At 43.1% G+C, this 21,626-nt stretch overlaps 1 protein-coding gene across 1 annotated transcript in view; it reads right to left on the reverse strand.

Moving 5' to 3' along the window:
• Nucleotides 1-4,519: 4,519 nt before the first annotated feature.
• ppm1h (protein phosphatase, Mg2+/Mn2+ dependent, 1H) overlaps nucleotides 4,520-21,626 on the reverse strand; it is a 59,067-nt gene continuing 41,960 nt past the window's right edge. Inside the window, exons 7-10 of the mRNA XM_033633989.2 lie at nucleotides 15,538-15,601; nucleotides 12,489-12,596; nucleotides 5,168-5,319; nucleotides 4,520-4,806 (exon numbers count right to left, since the gene is read on the reverse strand). Coding sequence (XP_033489880.1) covers nucleotides 4,659-4,806; nucleotides 5,168-5,319; nucleotides 12,489-12,596; nucleotides 15,538-15,601 — 472 coding nt within the window. The 3' untranslated portion in view covers nucleotides 4,520-4,658. The remainder of the gene's footprint in view (nucleotides 4,807-5,167; nucleotides 5,320-12,488; nucleotides 12,597-15,537; nucleotides 15,602-21,626) is intronic.

Genomic DNA, 21,626 nt, shown 5'->3' on the forward strand with positions numbered 1-21,626 from the left:
GTCGTCTTTCATCACTCTGAAGTGTGTGTGTGTGTGTGTGTGCCTCAGTGTCAAATTACGCCCCTCATAGCAGCCTCCGCCATGAAATCTTCTGTCAGGCCACTCTGTGAACTGATACCCTTCATCATATTGCTTTGGGACTCACTTGACACAGTTTGTCAGAGTGGCGATGGTCTTATTCTATACAGTCACTGAAGGTTAAGAGAGTGTCTTCATCAAGACAAGAGATCCTACAGGATTTCTTTCAAGACTTTACCTTTTGTTAAGTCCAGTATACACTGTGATTTTGGGTTGTCCTAGATGAAAGATGACCATTGTGAAAGAAACATGGCGGTATCTTTGGTTGAGGCTCTAAAAGGGTGGTGCTACGTTTCACAGTGAGAAAGGTTCAAGGGTGGCCGTTGTCATGGTCTTGTCATCAAAGACAGCCTGGGATAAAATTCTGGGTGTCAGAAATTTGGGATGACCATCTCACAGTGTGACTGCTGTTACAACCGACATCTACTAACTAACCAACAGAAATGCAGCGTGAAATGACACACTGCTGCTAAACCCAAACAAACAGATGGATAGCAGCTCACCATAGAGGCACAATGTATGGGATTCCAGCAAAGAGGAAAACCGTGTCCAGTGTTGCCTGTACGATGTGTCCTCCAGCTCTTACCATGATCGTGTTAAGTTGGATAAAGCATGGGAGGAAATAACAGCGGAGTTGCAGCTGCCATGTGAGCCACCACAGCTAGCAAACAGTAGTGCCCACAAAACTTTAGGTTATTTAATAATGTGACCCTCTGTGTTGTGCTTCACAGTTGGAGCAGTAATAACCTGTGCAGCATCCTTGTGTACTCAATATTGGAGGCTATTGCATCGTACGCTGTAGCCTGCGATTCAGTAGGCTCTGTCATCGTTCAGTCTGCATTCATCAAACTTGATGTCATACCCAGGTTTATTGGATTTATGTCGCACAGTGTAGCTGCACTAAACATATACGATTGCTAAAATCTCAAAGTCTGTACGAGGCTTTAGTATACAGAATTTGAAGGGACAGTTCTCCCCAAAATCAAAAATGCATATTTTTCCTCTTAGCTGTAGTGCTGTTTATCAGTCTTAACTGTTTTGGTGTGAGGCGCATGGTGGTGGGAGTGTATGCCTTCTCTCTGATATAATGGAACTGGATGGCGCCCGGCTTGTGGTGCTCAAAGTGCCAAAAACATACATTTAAAAAACAGAAAAAGCAATGTCTCTCTCCAGAAATAATAATAATAATCCACACACGTTGTTGTGAGCACTTTCCCGTAAGAACTACTAAGAAGGAGGCATACTCTTTGTGTACTGTTTTTTCTGTCTGCTATACTGTGAGTACACCGACTTTTTTTTATCAATAACACAACAGAGTCATGTGGAAAAAAGGTTATTTTTTTTAATAGAGCAGAAAAGTGACCGTTTACACCATTTTACACTGTTTCTTGGTTTCCAAAACAGTACAAATTACGTCTTTTGTTTCAGTAAGATGTACATCACTTACAGTAAAAGAAAGGAAAGACGTATCCACTCAAAACATTATTTACATTTTTACATTTAAATTAAGTTGCTCTGTTCCATGTTTCACCAGCTTCAGCCACTCGTACAGCAGATAAGATACGATTTTTGAGCACAATTAGTAGAAGCTAAAAACTACAACTAAACAAGGCAAACTAAAATCAATCAGGGAACAATATTGATTGTAGAGACATACGGTAAATGTTGTCTGCAGTGGTAGTCTTATTTATACTTCATTATATGTGACATTAAAAACAGCAATGCTATGTGTTAGAGGCACCTGCTATTCATCAGGATGGGTTTACCTAAATAGGGACGATATATCCAGCTGATACTGACAGGAAGTAAACATGAGTGTGAGACAAAGGGGTTTTCAGCTAACATATAAAAAATATATATTTTGTACAACACTACCCAACACTCAGTTCCCTGTGAGGCTTTTTTCCCCTTCAGTGCTTTTCTGAAAACAGATTAAGAAATCTTTCAGGTACAGGAGCAAATCATGACAACGTAACTGAATAATGGCACAGGAAGCGACCGATGACGCACCCGATGGAGCATGCAAACAGCCGCTCAAATAGGACGATGACAACATGTGCTATGAGTAATACAATAACAGGAAGAAAATTATGAGGTAGATGGCTGATGGTGAATTAGTGCAAGACTTTTTGTTTTTCCTTCTTTACGGAGCAGTGTGTAGGATTTAGTGGCATCTAGTGGTGAGTACTGCAGATTACAACCAGCTGAAACTTCTTCCATGTCATGTGCAACACTTGAATTGCCGTTTAGGATTTCTTCACGGTTCAGGAGGTTTTTTAGCAAGAGTTGAATTATCCGCAGAGGTCTCTTCTAGGGGTGTAAATCACCAGCTTCATTACGATACGATATTATATCGATTTGTTTGGGTGACGATACAATGATTGCTGATATCATAAAGTCTGTCACGATACGATTTTGACTTGATTCGATTCAGGAGCCTGCGATCGATATGACGCGATATCATATGCCCATCTAACACGATCATTTACATCAACTCACAAAAACAACTTGAATATGATTTGACCATTTTATTTCTGAGCTCTGTTTGTTGTTTGAGCGGAGGCGCGCTTGCCCAGAAATGTTGACACAGACATGCCATGTGAATTTCAAAATAAATGTTTATCTTTAAGATGACAATATGGATTGATGTTTTCATTTTGCATCGATATAATCGGATCGTTAATCAATGAATCGATGTATCGATGTGGATCTATGTATCGTTACACCCCTAGTCTCTTCCTCACCGAAACAAACAGACCAGGGGTCTCATTTATAAAACAGTGTGTATGATCCATTATAGAAATGTACGCACAGACAAAAGCCAAAAATGGCGTGCGCCAAAAAATATTCGACAATTTCTACAATCAGGTTTTCACCTTACCATCTGCGTCACTAATTTCATGTCTCCAGAATGTTTGTAAGTGTGGGTCAAAGTTTCTCCCATCAAGTCTGTTTTCATAGATGACAGCTTTTGCGTGGGAAATGGCATACGCCTCTTTCAGGCCTTGTTTTGTGCGTACGAAATGCATATAAATAAGACCCCAGGTGATTGAAATCAGTAAAGACACTGAATAGAGCAGTTGCACGTTAAAAATCTGTATTTCTGATGCCGTTTGGCTCGTTGCCAAGGAGACGCTAACTACAGTGGCCGACATACAAACGTGAATGGCCCAATTTAAAGCCAGTGTTTGTCTTTATCAATTCTTGGCTACTGTAGAAACATAGCCGTGCAACATGGCAATCTCCATAGACAAGAACCCGCTCCCAGTCTAGACAGAAATGGCTCATTGTAGGTCACAAAAACACAATGATTCTTATTTTCAGGTTATATATTATATTCCATTTCTTCCAGTCCTCATTTATTTCATTCATTCATTTTCTGTAACCGCTTGTCCTGTTGGTGGTCGCAGGGGGACAGGAGCCTTTTCCAGCTGACAGTGGGCGACAGGCTAGGTACACCCTGGACAGGTCACCAGACTTTCACAGGGCTGACACATAGACACTGACAACCATTCACCTACGGCCAATTTAGAGTCACCAATTTGGACTGTAGGAGGAAGCCAGTGTACCCAGAAGACCGACGCTGACACAGGGAGAACATGCAATCTCTGCACAGACACCCCCCCAGGTCCATACCAGGAACCCTCTTGATGTGAGGCAACACTGCTAACCACTGCACCACTGTGCTGCCCAATCTGCAAATTGATCTCCCCAAATCCTACACGCTGTAACTTTTAAATCTGAATGAATGTAAACGCTGGAGTAGATTTAATACTATGGTGAGAACAGGGTCATGTGTAGCTGACATCAAAATGTTGAATGGAACTCCTCCTGTTAGTGTCTTCTTCATAAATGTGTTTACCTTTCAAAGGAATCAGTATCCTCTAACAGTAAGTACAGTATTGCGATGCAAGGTGTGCAAATGAATAAAAATAGCAACTGCAGCATCAGGAGAACCAGCTGACGTACTGTCCAGAGAAGGCTTGGGAGTTTTCCTTCAGACGACGGACTAAAAAAATTGCACGTGGCTAATTTATAAGCTCTACATGGAACAGAGGAGGTATGATTCTTATATGTAGGACATCAGTCTTCAGGTTAGTTTTACACTGTACAGGTGTTCGATCAAACACTTATCAAATGTCGTACGCCTTGGAGTATTTACATTTTCACATTTATAAATATTGTGCATTAGTTAGTAACTGCAATCCTGAGATGCACATCACCATCTCATCCACGAGAGTCTATGCTCTCAACCCCAGGCGTTGCCCCACAACAAGGTTCATGATGGCTTCTGTAAGATTAAAAAAAAAATCAGTAGTTCAACTCTTCAACAGCTTTTTTCATGTTTCTTTTCTATAAAAAAAAAGGGTCAGACAAAAAGAGATCATCCTAATTGAGGATGATAAAGGGGAGAAACAGCTTGGACAGAAACTCTATTTCTGACCGGAGACATCTTGGATCCCTCAGCAGAGGAGGAGGTCCACACTAAAGCACTTTAAAAAGAGCACAAGGGAAGAGGGGAACCGTGGGAGTCAAGGCAGGGTTACGTTTCGGTGGTGGCTGCAGTTTTTGTAGCTCGGTTAGTTCTGCTTGTTGCCGTACATGAGAGGAATGATGTAGACGGAGATGTCATCTCCAGAGCCTAATCTGTCGTTGGATATCCTCCAGCCTCGATCCTTCAGCACCCCTCGTGCTCTCATTACCAGGTCTTGAGCTGCCATTGTGTACCTGATATAACAAAAGTGATAAATGATTAAGGTGCAGTCACAGTGTGGTGATATGCAACAAGATAAATGGTCAAATCTGATAATACTCATGTGCAGTGTTTGATTAAGTGCATGCCTGCAGACTGACGAAAACAAAATCTGAAAATATTAACGGTGAACTTTGGAAACTAAGCTCACAGGAGAAGAAGAGTCAGAGTGCCTCGTTAACAGTCTTAGAAGCTTTTCCTTGACATCAGAGAAATGACTTATCTAAATTGCATAATTACAACAAGATAACAACGTTCATCCTCTACAAGTAAGACCAGGGTGAGAGGAAGTTCAGCCCCGGCTGGCGGCTGCAGCTGTGTGATGAGCGAACGTGCCTGTGCTGGTCGTCGGGGTCGCAGTTTGCCAGGAAACAGGTGACTGCTTCAGCTACTTCCTGGTTTGAGAGGACGTCCCACAGACCATCGGTTCCCAGCACCAGAACGTCATCGGCTCCGTGTTCGTACTGCGCCAAAGGATAAACTTTGACCTGGAGGTGACGGAGAAAAATGAGACAAGGGATGAAAGATGCATGGTTTCTAGGAATCATGTGAACCTGTTGCAGGAATTTCCTGTGAAGATGTCACATAAATGGCTCTGTGGAAGAATGGGAAGAACATGAAAAACATCCCTTTAATTTCAGCTTGTGTTTGTGCATTACTCAAAGGTAGTTAGCTCTATTGCTTAGCCTTGTGATCACACTTAATAAACACCCTAAATTACCAGGTGTTACTGGCTCACCATTTTCCCCTTTAAGGGTGGTGGCCTTGTGGGTAACCTGGGAAGGGAAGCAGCTCTCTTGGGGTGTCATGGTGAAGACGGCAGGCGGCAAAGAGTGATGATAGCAGTAGACTTAAGTGTCTAGCTCAGGGCTACTGTTAAACCTCATGAGAAGGTTTGCTGTTTGTGGTGAAGACTGCAAGACAGCCATTGTTGGTGAATGGCACCTGAACGCCTCGCCATCCTACAAGCCTAACTAACATTAATGTTAATAAGCCAGCGTGTTCCCAACTGCGGTTCGGAGCCGGCAGTGAGGCATTTCCAGTCTTTCTGACAACAGTTTGCTGTCTGTAGTTCCTTTCGCCAAGTTGGAGTTATTGTCAGTGCGACAATTTCCCAAACGCTGCCTCTGCTTATGGTTTGAATGATATGACATGCACACAGCTTAAATTCCAATTCTTATATAGGTTTGGGGATATCTGCTTTTAAATGTTCTGCCTCCACACACTGGAGCTCAACAGATCCATTCGTGGTACTAAAAGACGATATACTAATCAAGTACTGTCGTGGCACACTGTCCTCCAATTGACTGTCCTGCATGGCTGTCAGACTAAGTGGTTCAGGCTTATCTAGTCGTAGAGCTGGTGTTATTTTGAAAGAGGGTGCACCAAAGTAATTAGGAGACAATTAGGACCAGGTGCGGGACCAGTGCTGATGAGAGATTTTACTGAGTAGAGCGAGGGAGACAGATGGTGGAGTCTTCCCTTTTTCCCTATGAAGTTTTTATTTCAAGTTATTGTCAGCGTGTTTAATGTCTATAAATGGACTACTGACGCTAAGTAGTGTTTGACCAAAGAATGCGAGCTGAACAGTGAAGGCCATCAGATCAGTGCCGGGGCAGCAAGGCAACAGGTAGGTCTAAATCCCTTACCTTTATCCTGGCAGCTGAACAGATACTCTAATTCACATGTAAGGGCAGCCAAGCCCTGGAAGCCCTAAACAAGTTTTAGCACCCTGAGTAAAAGCATCCAGTGCCATGGGTTGTATTTTACTGTTTCTGCATTTAGTATACAAGAAATGAACATACTTGTGCATTTAATACCAACAGTAATTGATATAATACTTCAATCGTACTGTGACTGTAGAAAGACACTGCCAATTGCACTTTACAAAGAGACATTAAAATGTTTTTACAGAAATTAAATACTCATATTCTGGTTTTCTTTTAGTTTTCTAAAGTGGTCCTGTTACTGTTGCACAACCATCCGCATAAATCAGCTGTGTCAGCTCTTTGATTTGCTTTAGCAATGCACTGTAGGGGAATAGAGTTCATTGACAGCACACTCAAAAATCAAGGGATTTTACTATGTGTTGAATACACTTTATTTTTTACCTTCTCTAGAGATAACACACATCATGGTAAACCCTATTTAGAATAAGTACAAACTGGGACAAAGCATTAGCATGTTTAGCAGGTAATATTCACCGTCATATGCTGTGTCTCAAATCACGTACTTCTGTAGTTTAATATTTTGAGTGCATAAGTGTGTTCACACTGAGAAGTATGGAAAAATGCAGTGCACTATGAGTACCTGGATGGTGCATTCAAAACTGTCAAGAAGTTGAGTGTGGAACTATGGACACTTCTCGCCCTCAGTGGTCGCCATTTTGGCTATGTAGTGCAAGGGGAGGGAAATGGCGGCTGAGGACTGTGCGACCGTGAACGTCACTGCATTGCACAAATACATGTGTTTTTTGCACTAAGCACCACTATACTGTTGTCGGGTATGAGCCAGCAGTATGTTTATTGGGTTAATTTAGCAGTCTGTAATGATTTGGTACTGCGAACGATAACACGAATGCTAATGCTAGTTTGCTAACTAGCTAATTTGCGGTCATCATTTCCGGTAAGTGCACAACGGCAGAGTTTGGTTTGAGACAACACTACCTTGTCGAAATTTGCGCACTACGCCAATAAGAACATAGTGCACATAGGATACTACATGTAAGTGTACTAATGGAAGAACGCAATTTGAGACACAGCATAAGTTTTACGTGTTAGAATGCTAACATTTGCTAGTTAGCATTCATTACAGCAAAGAGTAATGAGGTTTATATTGAATAAACTACAGTATTGGACCAAGTTAAAACTTCTATGAAATGTTATGTTATAGTTTAGTCTGGACTGGCAGCTTCTATAATGTGTTATCACTCTTATCCTCACATAAGACAGGACTTTCGTGATACTGTCTACTGACACTAGCCATGTTTCCATCAGCCTGTTTAGATGCGCATCTAGAAGTATCGCGTCGGAAAATTATGATGGAAACGCCAAAATTCGAATTAAAATCCCCTGATTCGCACAAACTAAAATACGCTTGCTTTAGCCCAGTTTTGGTTAATTCGAAAAAATGTTGATTTGCAAAACGGGGGATGGAAAAAGTTATGTTCGAATTAAGTCTGACGTAGCGCACCTCTCTCCATGGTGATATCCACACTCCGGGTCGGGAAGACAGTAATGCATTTACAAGCTGGTTGCCAACCGCCAGAAAACGTAGAAGAAGAAGAATGCGAGACTTGTTTTGTTTCCGGTTCTGCGGAAAACTCATGTGAGTTCGTAGTTTTCACCAAAGTCCGTACATTTAATGGAAACACACAGGATTCGTATTTCTTATAATGCACATTTCTCAATGATTCGAATCACTTTTGGATGGAAACACAGCTAGTGGTAGGTTGTCTTTGCTGGTGCTTTGTTGTTATTTGGGACAATGGATTGCTTTATTGTACGGAGCACTCAGCTTTCTCCTTTTAAATGTTACCATCCCTCACACTGGCTGCCAATCAGGGCTTTTGATGTGTCACACACTAATAATTCCCACATGCGAACAGCAACAAATAGGTTCCCCATGAAGGTTTTTTTTTTTTTTAAGTGAAATTCAATTAATTACATTTTAGCCAGTGTTTGCCTCTTTATTAGGAAATGGGTGCGCACCACATACTGATACAGTCAATTAAAATTCATTTATATCTTTTTTTATAAGCCCAGTTGAATATTGCAATAATATTTGGTTATCATAAAATTCTACCGCACATGCACACCATTTGAGAACCACTGCCCTAGAGTCACACATGGCTATAAATCCCACAGCAATATCCATCAGTGTTCCTGTTACTGTGGATAATCCACAGACCTCACTGTCACTGTGTTTTATTGAGGACAATATCTTTGGTAGAAAGTAGTTTTAGTGAAACCTCTACACGGCAGGATGTGCGGTTTATTCAGAGTAACGGGGATGCCGCTACGAGAAGGACACACTACTGTTGAATCTTCTATACATCATTTTTTTATTGAAACGAGCAGCACAAACAATACAGATACCTAAAAATGAAGGCAATTTCTTTTTTGCCACATCTCCCTGTGTATACTCTTTTCTGGAAGTTATTGATGGCCTCAATCTTTAAAAGATATCCTTAACAAAAGAAATGTGTTACTGTGGCAACTCTTTTGTGGCACCATCTCTCAAATTACTATGCCTGAGCAAAAGCATACAGTGAAATAGCAAGCAAAATAATACCTAGTGGCCTTGGGGGGGGAAAAAAAGCTGCCTTAGTTTGGCTGCTTCGAGTGATTCCTTGGCTACCGTGGGGGAGTTGCCTATTCACAGCACACACACAGACTTACTGCAGAGGCTACTGTTAAAAGAGCACAGCATGACCACAGCGCCTGTGAAAGCGGTTGTAAAGGAATCAGAATGACCTCCGCGTGGATCATGAGCCTCCATGTTTGTGGTAAACCTTGTGATCTGAGTCAAGTTTTGCAAGAAGAAAAGGACTGAGGCAGTTCCTTGAATTGATTTCAAAATAGAGATTTCAAAGGCAATGAATTATCTTTGGAAGAGGAGTGATGACCAGAGCATTTGATTTCTGACCCAACGCCCATGTTTCATCTCATGATGATCTGATGACTCCAAGTGTCGACGTCAGCTTTTTTTCTGGGGCTTCTTTTATAGCCTGAGAGCAATCAGTAACACTAACCTGACATGTTTGCAAGAAGGGGTATTCACAACCTCTGCAGGATGCCCTCCCACACATGTTTTTTATACAATAACTGTCTATTTTTTCCTGCATTTATCATCTGGCGGGACCTCTAATGCTGAGGTTTGACATGCTTTACATATACTAATATGTATTTACACTCTCTCTGAAACAATAGTGACTAAAAGTATCTGTAAAAAATCCGACAAAAAGAACAACATCAAAAAAGGAGGCTGAACTATGACTGAACTCAAGTGAATTAAAGATCAAGAGAATTCATGGGCTTCGTGACTACTGCAATCATGTAGACACCGGGAAGGAAAGGAGTCATTTGAGAGCCACGGCTGGTGGGGAATGCTAATGTACATGTTGACCACATAGTTCACAGTGTGGACTGTTAATGGCCGAAGGCATTTTACATCGTTACCTCTGCGCTCTCGTTCCTGTCAGGGGGCCGAGGTAATGAGGTAAAGATCCACCACATTATTAGCGCATTGTAATCATTCAGTTTTGATGATGTTATATGTTTTTTTTTTTTTTTTTTACAACAGCTGAGTAGGTTTGGTAGCAGAAATGCACCTAATAAATATAACAATTATAAATGCGAGGTTCTGGCTTTCTAGATCAGTGGTTCACAAATAGTGTGCCAATCCAGGTGTGCCGTGCCACACATTATTACCGCAATATTCAGCAGGGCCTATACAAAAAGTTATGAATTAATTTTTAATTGACTGTATCAGTATGCTGCCTGCACCTACTTCCTAATAAAGAGGCAAACTCTAGCTAAAAATGTAATTTAATTTGATGTAATTTTAAAAACAATAAAATAGTAAATCCCTGTGCACAGCGGCGCAGTGCTTCTTCTAGGTGCCAGCTGGTGCAGGATAAATCACAGTCAAGAGTTCAAAAACTTCCAGCGCACACTAGAATATCAGGATTGACACAAAGTTTATTCAAGGAGCGAACAACGCGTTTTGCTTGTTGCGTCATCAGATTCGCTGATTCGCTCGAATCTGATGACGCAACAAGCGAAACGCGTTGTTCGCTCCTTTTGTTGTTAAACATTCTTGAATAAACTTTGTGTCAATCCTGATATTCTAGTGTGCGCTGGAAGTTTTTGAACTCTTGACTGTAATTTTAAAAACCTTTACAAGAAACCTATTTCTCACCGTTGGTACAGGGGAATTATTAGTGTGTGTGACGCATCAAAACCCCTGACTGGCAGCCAGTGTGAGGGATGATAACATTTAAAAGGAGAAAGTCGCAAGTGGGACAATGGATCACTCTATTGTATGGAGCAAATTACAACACAGCACCAGCGAAGACGACCTACCACTGAAAGAAAAGAGAAAAAACTGTCAGTAGACAGTATCATCAAAGCTACCTGTCTTATTTTTTCCTATTTTTTTTTTGTCTTAAGTTGTGATAAGAGTGAAACAGCAGAGCGAAACAAACAATTCTCAAACTTTTATTATTAACGCTGTGGTCAGATAATCCAAAAAACAACTCTTGATGTCTTTACCTAAACACTTTCCCTTGATATCGTCATGAGGTGAAAGAGAGATGTGAAGGAGAATTTGGGAGGACTTAGGAAAAGACAGCTGCAGTGGTCCGAGAGGCCAACTGCAGTTACACTAGGCTACGTAATTATGCAACGTCAGATATTATTGACGTGGGTCTGCTGTGGTAAAACTACAACGTTCTGTGGATGGACTACTAAAAGTGCACCTTAGATAGCTTGCCCCTGGCATTCTTACTGCGTTCTTTCATACGACATTAGCGCCCTCCAAATGCAGGTAGAATTTGGCCGTAGTGTGTAACACAGTCACTTTTACTAGCCACTTGGACATGCGCCTCATATACAGTACAATATACTCAGCTGCATGCAGCTATACGCAGTATGTAGATTGATGCATGTAATGCGGAACCAAATCTCACGAGAGCATGCAGCAAAGAAGAAATCCGCATTTTATTTGTACACGGGATGCCCACTCTACCCACTGAGCTACTGGGCGCCCCACTCCAATTTCAATTTCCAATATTGCCACATGGACGCTTTGGGTGAGATGCACTTCTTCAGAGTTTATTCTGGTAATGTCACAAACAATGCACACAGGTGGGGTTAATTATACATTGCCACCAACACAACAAATACACCCAAGCAGGGGGAGCCACAATTTTTCATGGCACAGGTTCTTATGGATTAGAGCACCAAAACATGTAACAACACAAATACATCCACAACATAAAAAAACAAAAAAGGATTCACTTCATTAAAAAATATTCACTTCAGGGAACAGTGAAAATGCCAAGTGGCTAGTAACTTTGGAAATCCACTAGCCACTGTGGCTGTTGAGCAAAAAAGGTTAATGTGAAGCACAGCGTGCAGACCGTTAAAATATGGACAACCTGGTGATAAATGTTACTTCATTACCAAAGTTGGAATTGAAATAAAAAAGGGATATAGACCACAAGTCACAAAAGTGAAATAAAATGGTTATCACACACTGAGAATTAATCACATGAATCCCAACGAGTATGATTGAATGAAAATGATTTTAAAATGTATGCAAGATAGGTGTATCATATTCTTGACCAGCTGAATTGCGCATTGCTTTAAATGTTTCTACTGCAAGACACTGCGGGATGGTATTATCTCCTTTCCTTTGGTAAAGGATGGTCCAGTGTATCATATCCATGAGGAGTTAAGAAAAGATGGATTAAAGCACCTTTCCTTAGCATTTAGAGAATCTGACCAGCTCTCATCAAGGCTGCTACTTAGATACTTCTGGGTCATTTCACTCAGTAGGGTACCTTCGCAAGGAAAAAGACGATAATCTCACATTGTCTGTGCATACTATACAAGAGGACGTAACAAAGGATAAAATTCAAAGTAGAGCCTACCTCTGGGCAGCAGGACAGGAAGGGCTTAATGTAGATGTTCGAGTCGTGCACTTTGAGATTGTGGTCCCCGAGACCTCTGGTGACCCCGATGGTCGCCAACACACGAGCCTGCACAAGATCAGAAACATAGGGATGTTTTGAGTTTATTAGAACTGTGGTCTTATTTTCGATGGCCATCATTCCTATCAGTTATAAAAACATCAGACGTGCCAAAGTAATTTTCTGAGATGTGGGGACATGGCCTCATCGCGCCAATATATCCAGACAGGGCAAGAAACTTGAACAGTGAGATGGCAGTGTTTGCCAGGTTATTATATAAACCATTTTATGAGTGCAGCTGAAATAAACTGCTAAGGTCAAGTGCAGTAAGCTGAAGCTGAAGTGGTCTAGTTTGGGTCGTAATGTTACCGCTCACCTTCAAGTATGTTTGATTTCCTGGAGATTTGTTTCAAACTTTTCTATTCATCTGAAAGCTTGTTTCTCGCCCTTTCTGACTTCTTTTTAGCGATGTCACATGGTAAACGGACTCGGTTAATGGATTTGCATTTGTATAATGCCGTTCTAGTCTCCCAAACATTCAAAGCACTTTTAGACTTACGTGTCACATTCACCCATTCACACACGTTCATGCACTGGTGGTCAGAGCTAAAGGTTAACTACTCAGTTAACCATTCAAACACATTCACACCAGGAGCAATTTGGGGTTCAGAATATTGTAAAAGGATGCTTCAACATGTGGACTGGAGGAACCGGGAATCGATCTCCCAAAGTTCCAATCAGCGGACGACCTGCCCTACCTCCTGAGTCTCAGACACACATCAAAGCAATTAACTTGGACTGATGGCCGACACTACAAACATCAGTTTTAATAAACTGGAATTTTAAGTTAAATCAGGGGTTCTCATCGTTCTTCAGGCCAAGGATCTCAAAACTCAAAGAGACAGGAATAGCATGAACGTAGCAACCAGGTCCCCAGGAAGTGTGTCTGACTTTGAGGCCAATTTTCGCAGTGGCCAAACAGTGAGCCCGAGCTCGTCACGAGATGCCATTGGGCCAAAAAAGGCTTTTTCCCATAGACTTACATTGTGAATAAGACATCTGTAAATCCATGGATACATTTTTGAGCATCAAGGTTTGATCCATTCAGTCCGATAGCATTTGGAAAGTCTAGAAGAGCCACAAGATTAAACAGTTTTATCCCAATTTAAGTTAGCGAAGCGCCTAACAAGAGGTAGCTGGCTCGACCGGCAGAAATCTCTAGTGCGCTTGCTCTATGGGCCCAATGATGCGAAAGCAGCACCGATCATCTGTGTAATTTTATATGTGGCAGTTAAACATTTTTTGCTTTAAGGGCCACTGAGCAACTTTCATAGTAATGAACAGGGTCCTGCCTCCAATGCTGTATCCAGGTCCCTTAAATGCATCCATGGTATGAGCTCTATAAGTAGCTGGGGAACACTCTGACAGCTGCGGAGGTGTTCCTGAGCACATCATTGCTCTAATGAACTGCTAGTGTTTGTGTCAAGAAGGTTTTTGAAATATAGGTTTATATATGTGTAACTGCGAGGCAAGATTTTTCTAATCAAGAGCATATGCACTCCTCCTGGGATGAAGTTAATACTTAGATCATTAAAATACTATATATAGGCTACTATGACTTCAGTGAACCCTGCGTGAGTCTGTCGCATTCATCCCTGATCATTTTAAAGAATAACCTGCATGACACATCCCCTGCGACATTTCACTGACGGATGCAGGCTACTCCCAGTGGGAATCTTTTTCTGGATGGATGAGCAGCATTGAGGCAAATAAACACAAGCGCATCGTCAGCATCTTCCAGTTTCTTGAGTGCCTAACGATCGTTTCCCCCGGGCCCCAGACGCCATCAAACTCATTTGTAAGCTGTGCGAAACTCCTTTTGATTCCCACTGTCTGCACAGGTTGCCACCGCCGCCTCTAAAAATGGCTGCTGGCACAGGACTGGGGAACTGGGCTAATTGAATCTGCTGTGCAGGTCATGAGACGGGGCGGCACTTAAGGCCGGGGAGAGGAGCACAAGGGCGAGTCAGGCCAGGCAGGAATGAGCCTGGATCAGTATGCAGCGCAGAGTGGGAGAGAGAAGGAGACAGAGAGGTGGAGAGAAGGGGAGAGCGTTTCAAAGTGGCGGCAAAGCTCCTCCGGCAGAGAAGGGGAAACATCCTGGGATTAATTGTTGAGCGCTGGGGCCCAGCAGGCTGCGCGCCGGGCTTTGAAGTACTCTGGCGTTCCTCTCCCTCGCACAAAGCCCCCTCGCTCTATCTAGCTATCCATCTCCGTGCCTCACTTCAAAGAGAGAGGACGCGATGTGGGCACAGCCAACTGTGCAGGGGTAAACCCGAATGTGGTTGCAGGCAGAGCACTGTGGGGTGACATCTGCCCCAGTCATCAGTCAAACATAAATCTACTGTCTGTGTGTATTAAATAGAAAAACCGGAGAGGGCCACAGTGAGAACATATTCACATCTATCATGTTTCCTCTCTGACCTTTTCAGTGCAACAAGGACAAGATGCTGCACACCACCACATGTACAGCATCACTGAGGGAAGGGAAATGTCATTACCACTGAGCTGAGCTCTTGACCTTTTTTTTCATGTTACGTGTCAAAACACTGAAAAGATTCTCCTGCTAGTCTATGTTTTAGCAACGTTATTCCAATTAATGTATGTCAGGTTGTGGACGCTTTTCATCTTTCTTTCATCAGATATCAAATGGGTGAGTCCCACCTTTGACCCCTGGCTGTGCTTATGCTCCACTTTACCCGATGATAGACATAAATGCACAAAGTCCATTAGAGCAGAGATATTTTCTGTGCCATAGGTTGGTGCAGGATGTGAATCGTTGTGGAAAAAGAGGCCAGGAATGCCTTCCACTGGCTGGCTCCTCCACACTGTGACTGGGGGGAGTAGAGGGGGGCTGACTAATGGTGCCCTGGCGAGCTTTGATTACAGGCGAGGCGCACAAGGCCGTGGGAGTAACTCTGTCAGCAAGCGACCAGTGAACACTTCTTACCTTCTTCCCTTCGCCGTAGATCAGGGGAAACTTTAGGTCATCGTCCTCGATGGTTTTATACGCCCTGCACAGAGGAGAGAGGACACTTTAATGGGTTTTTGGTTTATGGCAGGCAGAACACACGTGCCCTGGAGATACATCGCCCCCGCTCCCCCCTGTGGGCCCTGCTGCCGAGCCGACTGGCACAGAGAGAAAGAGCATGCTAGGAGGGAAAAGAGAGACGGTGAGGAGGGGAAAAAAATCCATCCAGACATCACACAGAGAGCGACACAGAGCCTTAGCATATTTCTCTACCTTTTTTCTTTCTAACTAATCTTATAAAAGTCTCCCTAGCGACAAAGAGCGAGACATCTCTGGCTGCATGAGACACTCTTGGTGTGCTGTTGGTTTTCTGTGACTGTCTGCTTCATTAATGTGTGTGTGTGCATGCATGTATCTGAAGGTCTGGATGTAAAGCAGCTGAATGATGCAAGAGTATCCACGTTTACATTCCCCTGCCTTCAGAGCAGTGTTTAAACTTCCTCAACTAATGAATAATTTACCGTCTTCAGACTGGGACCAGACTGAGCTGCAGTACAAGGGGGAAAAAAGACTGTATCATACTGTATATATACATGCCAGGTCTTCAGATACACTTTTCACCTCTATGTTGTAGCAGTGAAGAAACCCCTACATACACAGCCAGCATACAGTTTTACTTCAGGGAAGCAGCTGTGTCACTGTACAGTACCAGAAGCATTACAGATTTGAGCCAATTTCCAAAAGGAGCTGCCAGGACAAAGTTTTCCATTCACAACTCACACCAGGTGCTGCTTAGAGAAAAATCTGGCGTCTGTACCTGGATTGAATATCATTTAGAAATGCAGGTTTTTCTTAATTTTAGCCTTTAAACTGCAGGAAATGAAGGAAGACACAGTTTGAAGTGAATGCAGAATGCTTTTCATGTTAAAAAATATTTAGAAAATAGCAGCTATCTAGTCAGCAAAGCTGCTTGAGACAAACCTAAAGTGTTATTTGCAAATATCATGTGACCCAGGCCTGCCCCACACACCTTATCCAATGTATTTCAGCTGCTGTGAAGCAGATTAGCAGGGACCAGGATGGTTTTTACATTACTGCTGGTTCCACTCAGAGAGACCATATGTTTCCACCTTAGGCGAGCGTTATACTGCTGCACTCAGCACTTTTTTAACAGTGTGCAGAGGGAGGACTATCGCAGCGAACGCAGAGCCCACAAACACAGAAATACAGTCTGCAGCCTGAGACTCTTTAGAGCGGCGAGCTGTGGTGCAAAATAACGGCCCGTGGAGGAGTTTCCTCGCTAATGTTTGTGATATTCATGGCATGGAAAAAGCACTAAAACAGCAGTTTGATGATGTAAATTGAGCATTAAAAGAGACGCTAATTAAACTGGGGCAGACCTCACCCTCTCTGTTGTTTTAAAAAAAAAAAGGGAAACACCATTTCTCCTGCCGTATCACTCCGAACTTCTTTCATTTGTGTCACCTTCAAGAAGTGTTAGTCTCCCTAAAAAAATACTATTACAGAGAGAGACACTCTTTATGTCATTATTTCAAAGATGTCTTGGATGAAATCCCCAGAGCCTGCTGTCGGGGACAGTCTCCCTCCCGAGACTTGTGTTTACAGCGAATCCATCCTGTCAGACTTGAGATAACGAGTGTGTGACAGAAAGAGAGAGATACACATTAATCCTGTTATGATACCTGCTCCCGACTCTGGGACACGGAGTCCACAAAACAGCGAGGGGAGTTGCTCAAGGGCCGTACTGTTTGACCACAACACTGAGCGCTTTCACATTCAAGGGCTGTTCGGTCGCCTGATACGTCGCAGAGTGTGACCGATTGAGAACGAGTGGGGGAGGGGAGAGGAAGAGAGGGATGCAGAGGGAAGGAGGGGGATGTATCATCCTCTCTGCAGGTGACGAGGGACGGGCCGGAGAGGAGAGGAGAGGAGTGATGTCATCTCCGCTCGGTGCAAAGATGGGTGACAGAGAAACATTAGCAGTGTGTGCTCAGCATCCTGATCTGCGCGCACACTATTATATACATCTCCACACACACACACAAACACACACAGCCATCGACAGGCTTTGAGGTGACATTGTGGCGCGCCTGTGTCAGCACCGGATGAGTCAGACAAATTGGCATAATTGACAGTCGGGTTCGAATAAACTTTTTGGCCAACCTTGATCGGCTTTCCGTTGATTGAGTGGTGCTTTCAGGAGCAAAGCAAGGCCAGAGTTAATGGCAGTGACCCAACGACTTTCCAAATGTGAGCTACAGGCATCAGTCAAATCGGTGCGAAGGTATAATGGAAAAAGAAGGGATGAAGAGAGGGAGGAGCAGCAGAGGGAGAGAATATGTGTGACAGTGATGAAGGTGTGTGTTAGTCCCCCTCCTCTCACACTCATTGTCTATAAGATCAGGGGGAGAGCAGGCACTCTAGTGGGTGTGGGCACTAAAGAGAGACAGCTTGAGCGCCGTTCGGTGTCATTTATCATTGCCCTCCTATGTGGCCTGAACGCCGTCTCTACATCTTAGCAACCTTTTTTCTTTCTAGCCTTTTCCGCTCCTCCTTTATCTCAACATCTATCTGTGCAGCTCACATTTCTCTCAGTCTTTGTGGCAATTTCCTCCTCATTTGTTATTTCTCCCCCCTCTCTCTGTCCACTCCAGCCACCCACCCTCTTTCCCATCTTCCCTCATCCTGGCTGTCTGTACTGCTGTCATGTTCGGATCCCCTCGAACACGGCCGACCACTCAACATCCATCAGTCCGCGACGTCTCGCACACAAAACCGCCTGCCATCCTGGACGACAGTCTGTAACGCCAAAGCATCCAACTGGCCGAGGGAGGAGAGGGAGGTAATGAAAGCAAGGGAGGAAGACAGAGAGAGGTGGGCTGCAGGCCTGTATGCCTTCATTAGAACGTGGCCTTGATCATGGATGCCTTTGAGGGAATCGGATGCCAGCGTACACCCACACACACACGCAGCATGTGGGCACCCTGGCTGCACATACTGACAGGAGAGTGTACATGTACAGGCGGAAAGCTGCAGAGACATTAAAAAAAGATCCTCTGTACCTATAGAGCGTCTCAACTGCACCTATACAAGCTGACACAGTTATGTCACACCCACGCACATCAGAGCAATCAGCCACACCGGCTGACAGGGTACTAATTTAAGACCCAGACTTAGTCCGGGTGAAGCGAGCAGAACTGGGTTAGGGGTAGAACCTGATTAAAAATACATCACAGGCCGTCTGCACTGCTGAGACAGTAAGCAGGCAGACGACAGGCTGAGCGTTCTGGGCCCAGTAAGCAACACAGCGGCGGACTGACCTACATCTGCTGAACCGAGCGGCGCCGCAAAAACACAACTGCATGGAGGTGATGTCAGAAAACATTATGTTCATCTCTCCTCAGTCACCTGCACCTACCAGTCATATACCTGTATGAATAAGTGCGTATATACTGTATGTTTACGGCATGTTAAACAGGGAGAGACATTACTAAACACTTCAAGCATTAAGTACTTTGAAATAATTTAATAACCAGAGCAAAAAACAGTGGCAGTACGTTTGTAAGTACAGGTACTCAAGTATAATTTTGAGGTACTTGTTCCTTACTTGAGTTTTTATATTCATTGCTATTTTTTATTTCCACTGGAGAGGGCCCACTTAAATGTCATATTATTCTATTAATGTTATTGACTCAATGTGTAAGCAGCATTTTAAGGGAATACTTCACCCCTGAAATGACCGTTTCTTTATCAATTACTTACTCCTGTGTTAAGTTGACTTAGCGAAGAAAACAGTGAACCAAGAATGGATTAAATTCTTGAATTGAAATCATTGGGGACCTGCGTTAAACAACAGCAAAACTATACAAAGTATTTGTTTACAACTTCTCACACAACTCGGGCAGTATAATCCAAGTCTCATTAATCCAGTCTTATGCTCAAAGCTCAAACAGTCAGCCCTTTCTGACAGCTGCTATTCTGCCGCTGCCTCAATCTCTATTTTGTTTGTGTTATTTTGTGACTTTGGTGAATCCAAAACTAAGCCTTTAAAACACCAAAATCACACAATAATACAGACAACCGATTGAGCCAGTGGTAGATCATCAGCTCCCATGATCAGTGAGGTAAAATTATAGTTTTTGTCAATGGAGGCTTTGAAGAGAGGATAGATAAGTTTCACTTCTAGTTCAGTTCCCCATTGAAAAGGGCTGACTGCTTGGGAAGTACTGAGCATATGACTGGATAAATAAGACTTTGATTATACCGCACGATTTGTGTGAACGCTTGTCTATGTCTGTAATTCATCAAGAGAAAAATATCCATTTTTCAATTCTTCTTTCACCTGAGTTTTCTTCACAAATTCAACGTAACACAGCTTTAAAGCCTGTGACTCCACACCTGTCAGGTAGAACTGAAGAAGCCTCTTGGATGAGAGGCGAAATGTCTTCAAGAAACTCAAGCAAATCCAGTTGCCTACGATACAGCACTTATGATTACCATGACCTGGACGACTGAGAATCTTTACCGACATGTTGCAAATTAACCTTTTACCCTAATGTGGCCTTAGCTGCAGCGTTTGTGACTATTACTGCATTTCAACGGCACAGTACGGCACAGCTCTGCTTAACTCAACTTGCTCTTTTTTTTCCATTAACAAAAGCTGTGGACAGTACCCGGTACTTTTTTTGGCAGCTCGCTTGGTCAAGGTTCCAAGCAACCTGAGCCAATACTTGAAGATGGAGTTAAAACACTGCAGACCACTAATTGGTCAGCTGGACATCCCGCACAAACCCGCCACTTTTAAATAGCCGCAACCAACATTTTTTAAATTCCCTCGACTCAGAGTTTAAAAAATGGCAGCCCACAAAACCTGGGCGTACACAATGTTGTACAACTGACGAAGTGGAGACATTCCTCTGGTTGGCTGTGGATCAAGGGTTCAGGAAGTGTCGTATTGAAAATAATGTCACCACAGTTTCTGACGGTGTCACTATGACAACCAGCAGAGAATCCCGCCTACACTGAGGGGCTACTATCCACAGTGGAAAACAAAACCAAGAAAGGGACCTGGTACAAATAGTGAGTTAAGTAAAGAAAGGCAGCATAAGATTGTGTTACTTTAGGGTTGAAGTCCTTGGACTCTTCTCTTCTAAAGAGAAAAAACACAGTGTCCACTTGGAGCTGCACATGTAATCTTTCTCTCCCATTAGTTTCTGTCTCTTCAATTCCCTGATCACCTCCTTTCCTTTTTCCCTCTGTATCTCAGTTCTTGTGCACTCTCTCTTTTCTTCCTCGTCACACCATCTCCCTCAGTCTCTTTGACCTTTTCTTTAACCTTACTCTCCACAGTACGATAAAGAGCTGTCCTTGCTGTGCCCACAGATTCCTTCTCACCTTCCTCTCACACACAGAAGCAAAAATGTCAAGGCCATTTCCTGGCCTCCTTCTGACAGTGAAGCTTTGAATGGCTTCGCACTGCCGCACACTCAGTGGGATAGTAATCGCAATTATTGGCTATTTTCGCAAGGGGTACATTATAGGAAATCACTCTGACGTAGATAATGTCATGGAGAAATGTTTCAGCAGGGCATAATTACGTGAGGCAAGGTAGCAGAAATTATTTTGACATAAATTTCTCTCGCAGGGCTCATAAATGAATCCGAACAGACACACAGGAAGTGCAAAGATGTAAAAAATTGAACAGTATTTTCAACAAATGTGTTTAGCCTTAAATAATCTAGCAGGAAGGCAGAGGAGAAACTTAGTGACACACTTACTGAAGAAGCAAAAGGGGGGGGGGGGGGGGGGGAGACAGTGGTATCCTCACAGTTTGCATGCTCTGTTGCTTGAACATTAAAGGGATAGTTCTGATTTTTTGAAGTGGAGTTGTATGAGGTACTGAAATATATTTATGTATCACATCAGCACGCCGCCAGTTTGGAGAAGCAGGCAGGAGTACCAAAGCAGAAACTAAGCAATGTATCTTATCTGTATGTTTGCACCTAGACAAATCAGTAACACTTTAAGTGCATGCTATAGAGGGAATC

This window comes from Epinephelus lanceolatus, chromosome 5, assembly GCF_041903045.1.
Source record: "Epinephelus lanceolatus isolate andai-2023 chromosome 5, ASM4190304v1, whole genome shotgun sequence".
NCBI classification, from domain to species: domain Eukaryota; kingdom Metazoa; phylum Chordata; class Actinopteri; order Perciformes; family Serranidae; genus Epinephelus; species Epinephelus lanceolatus.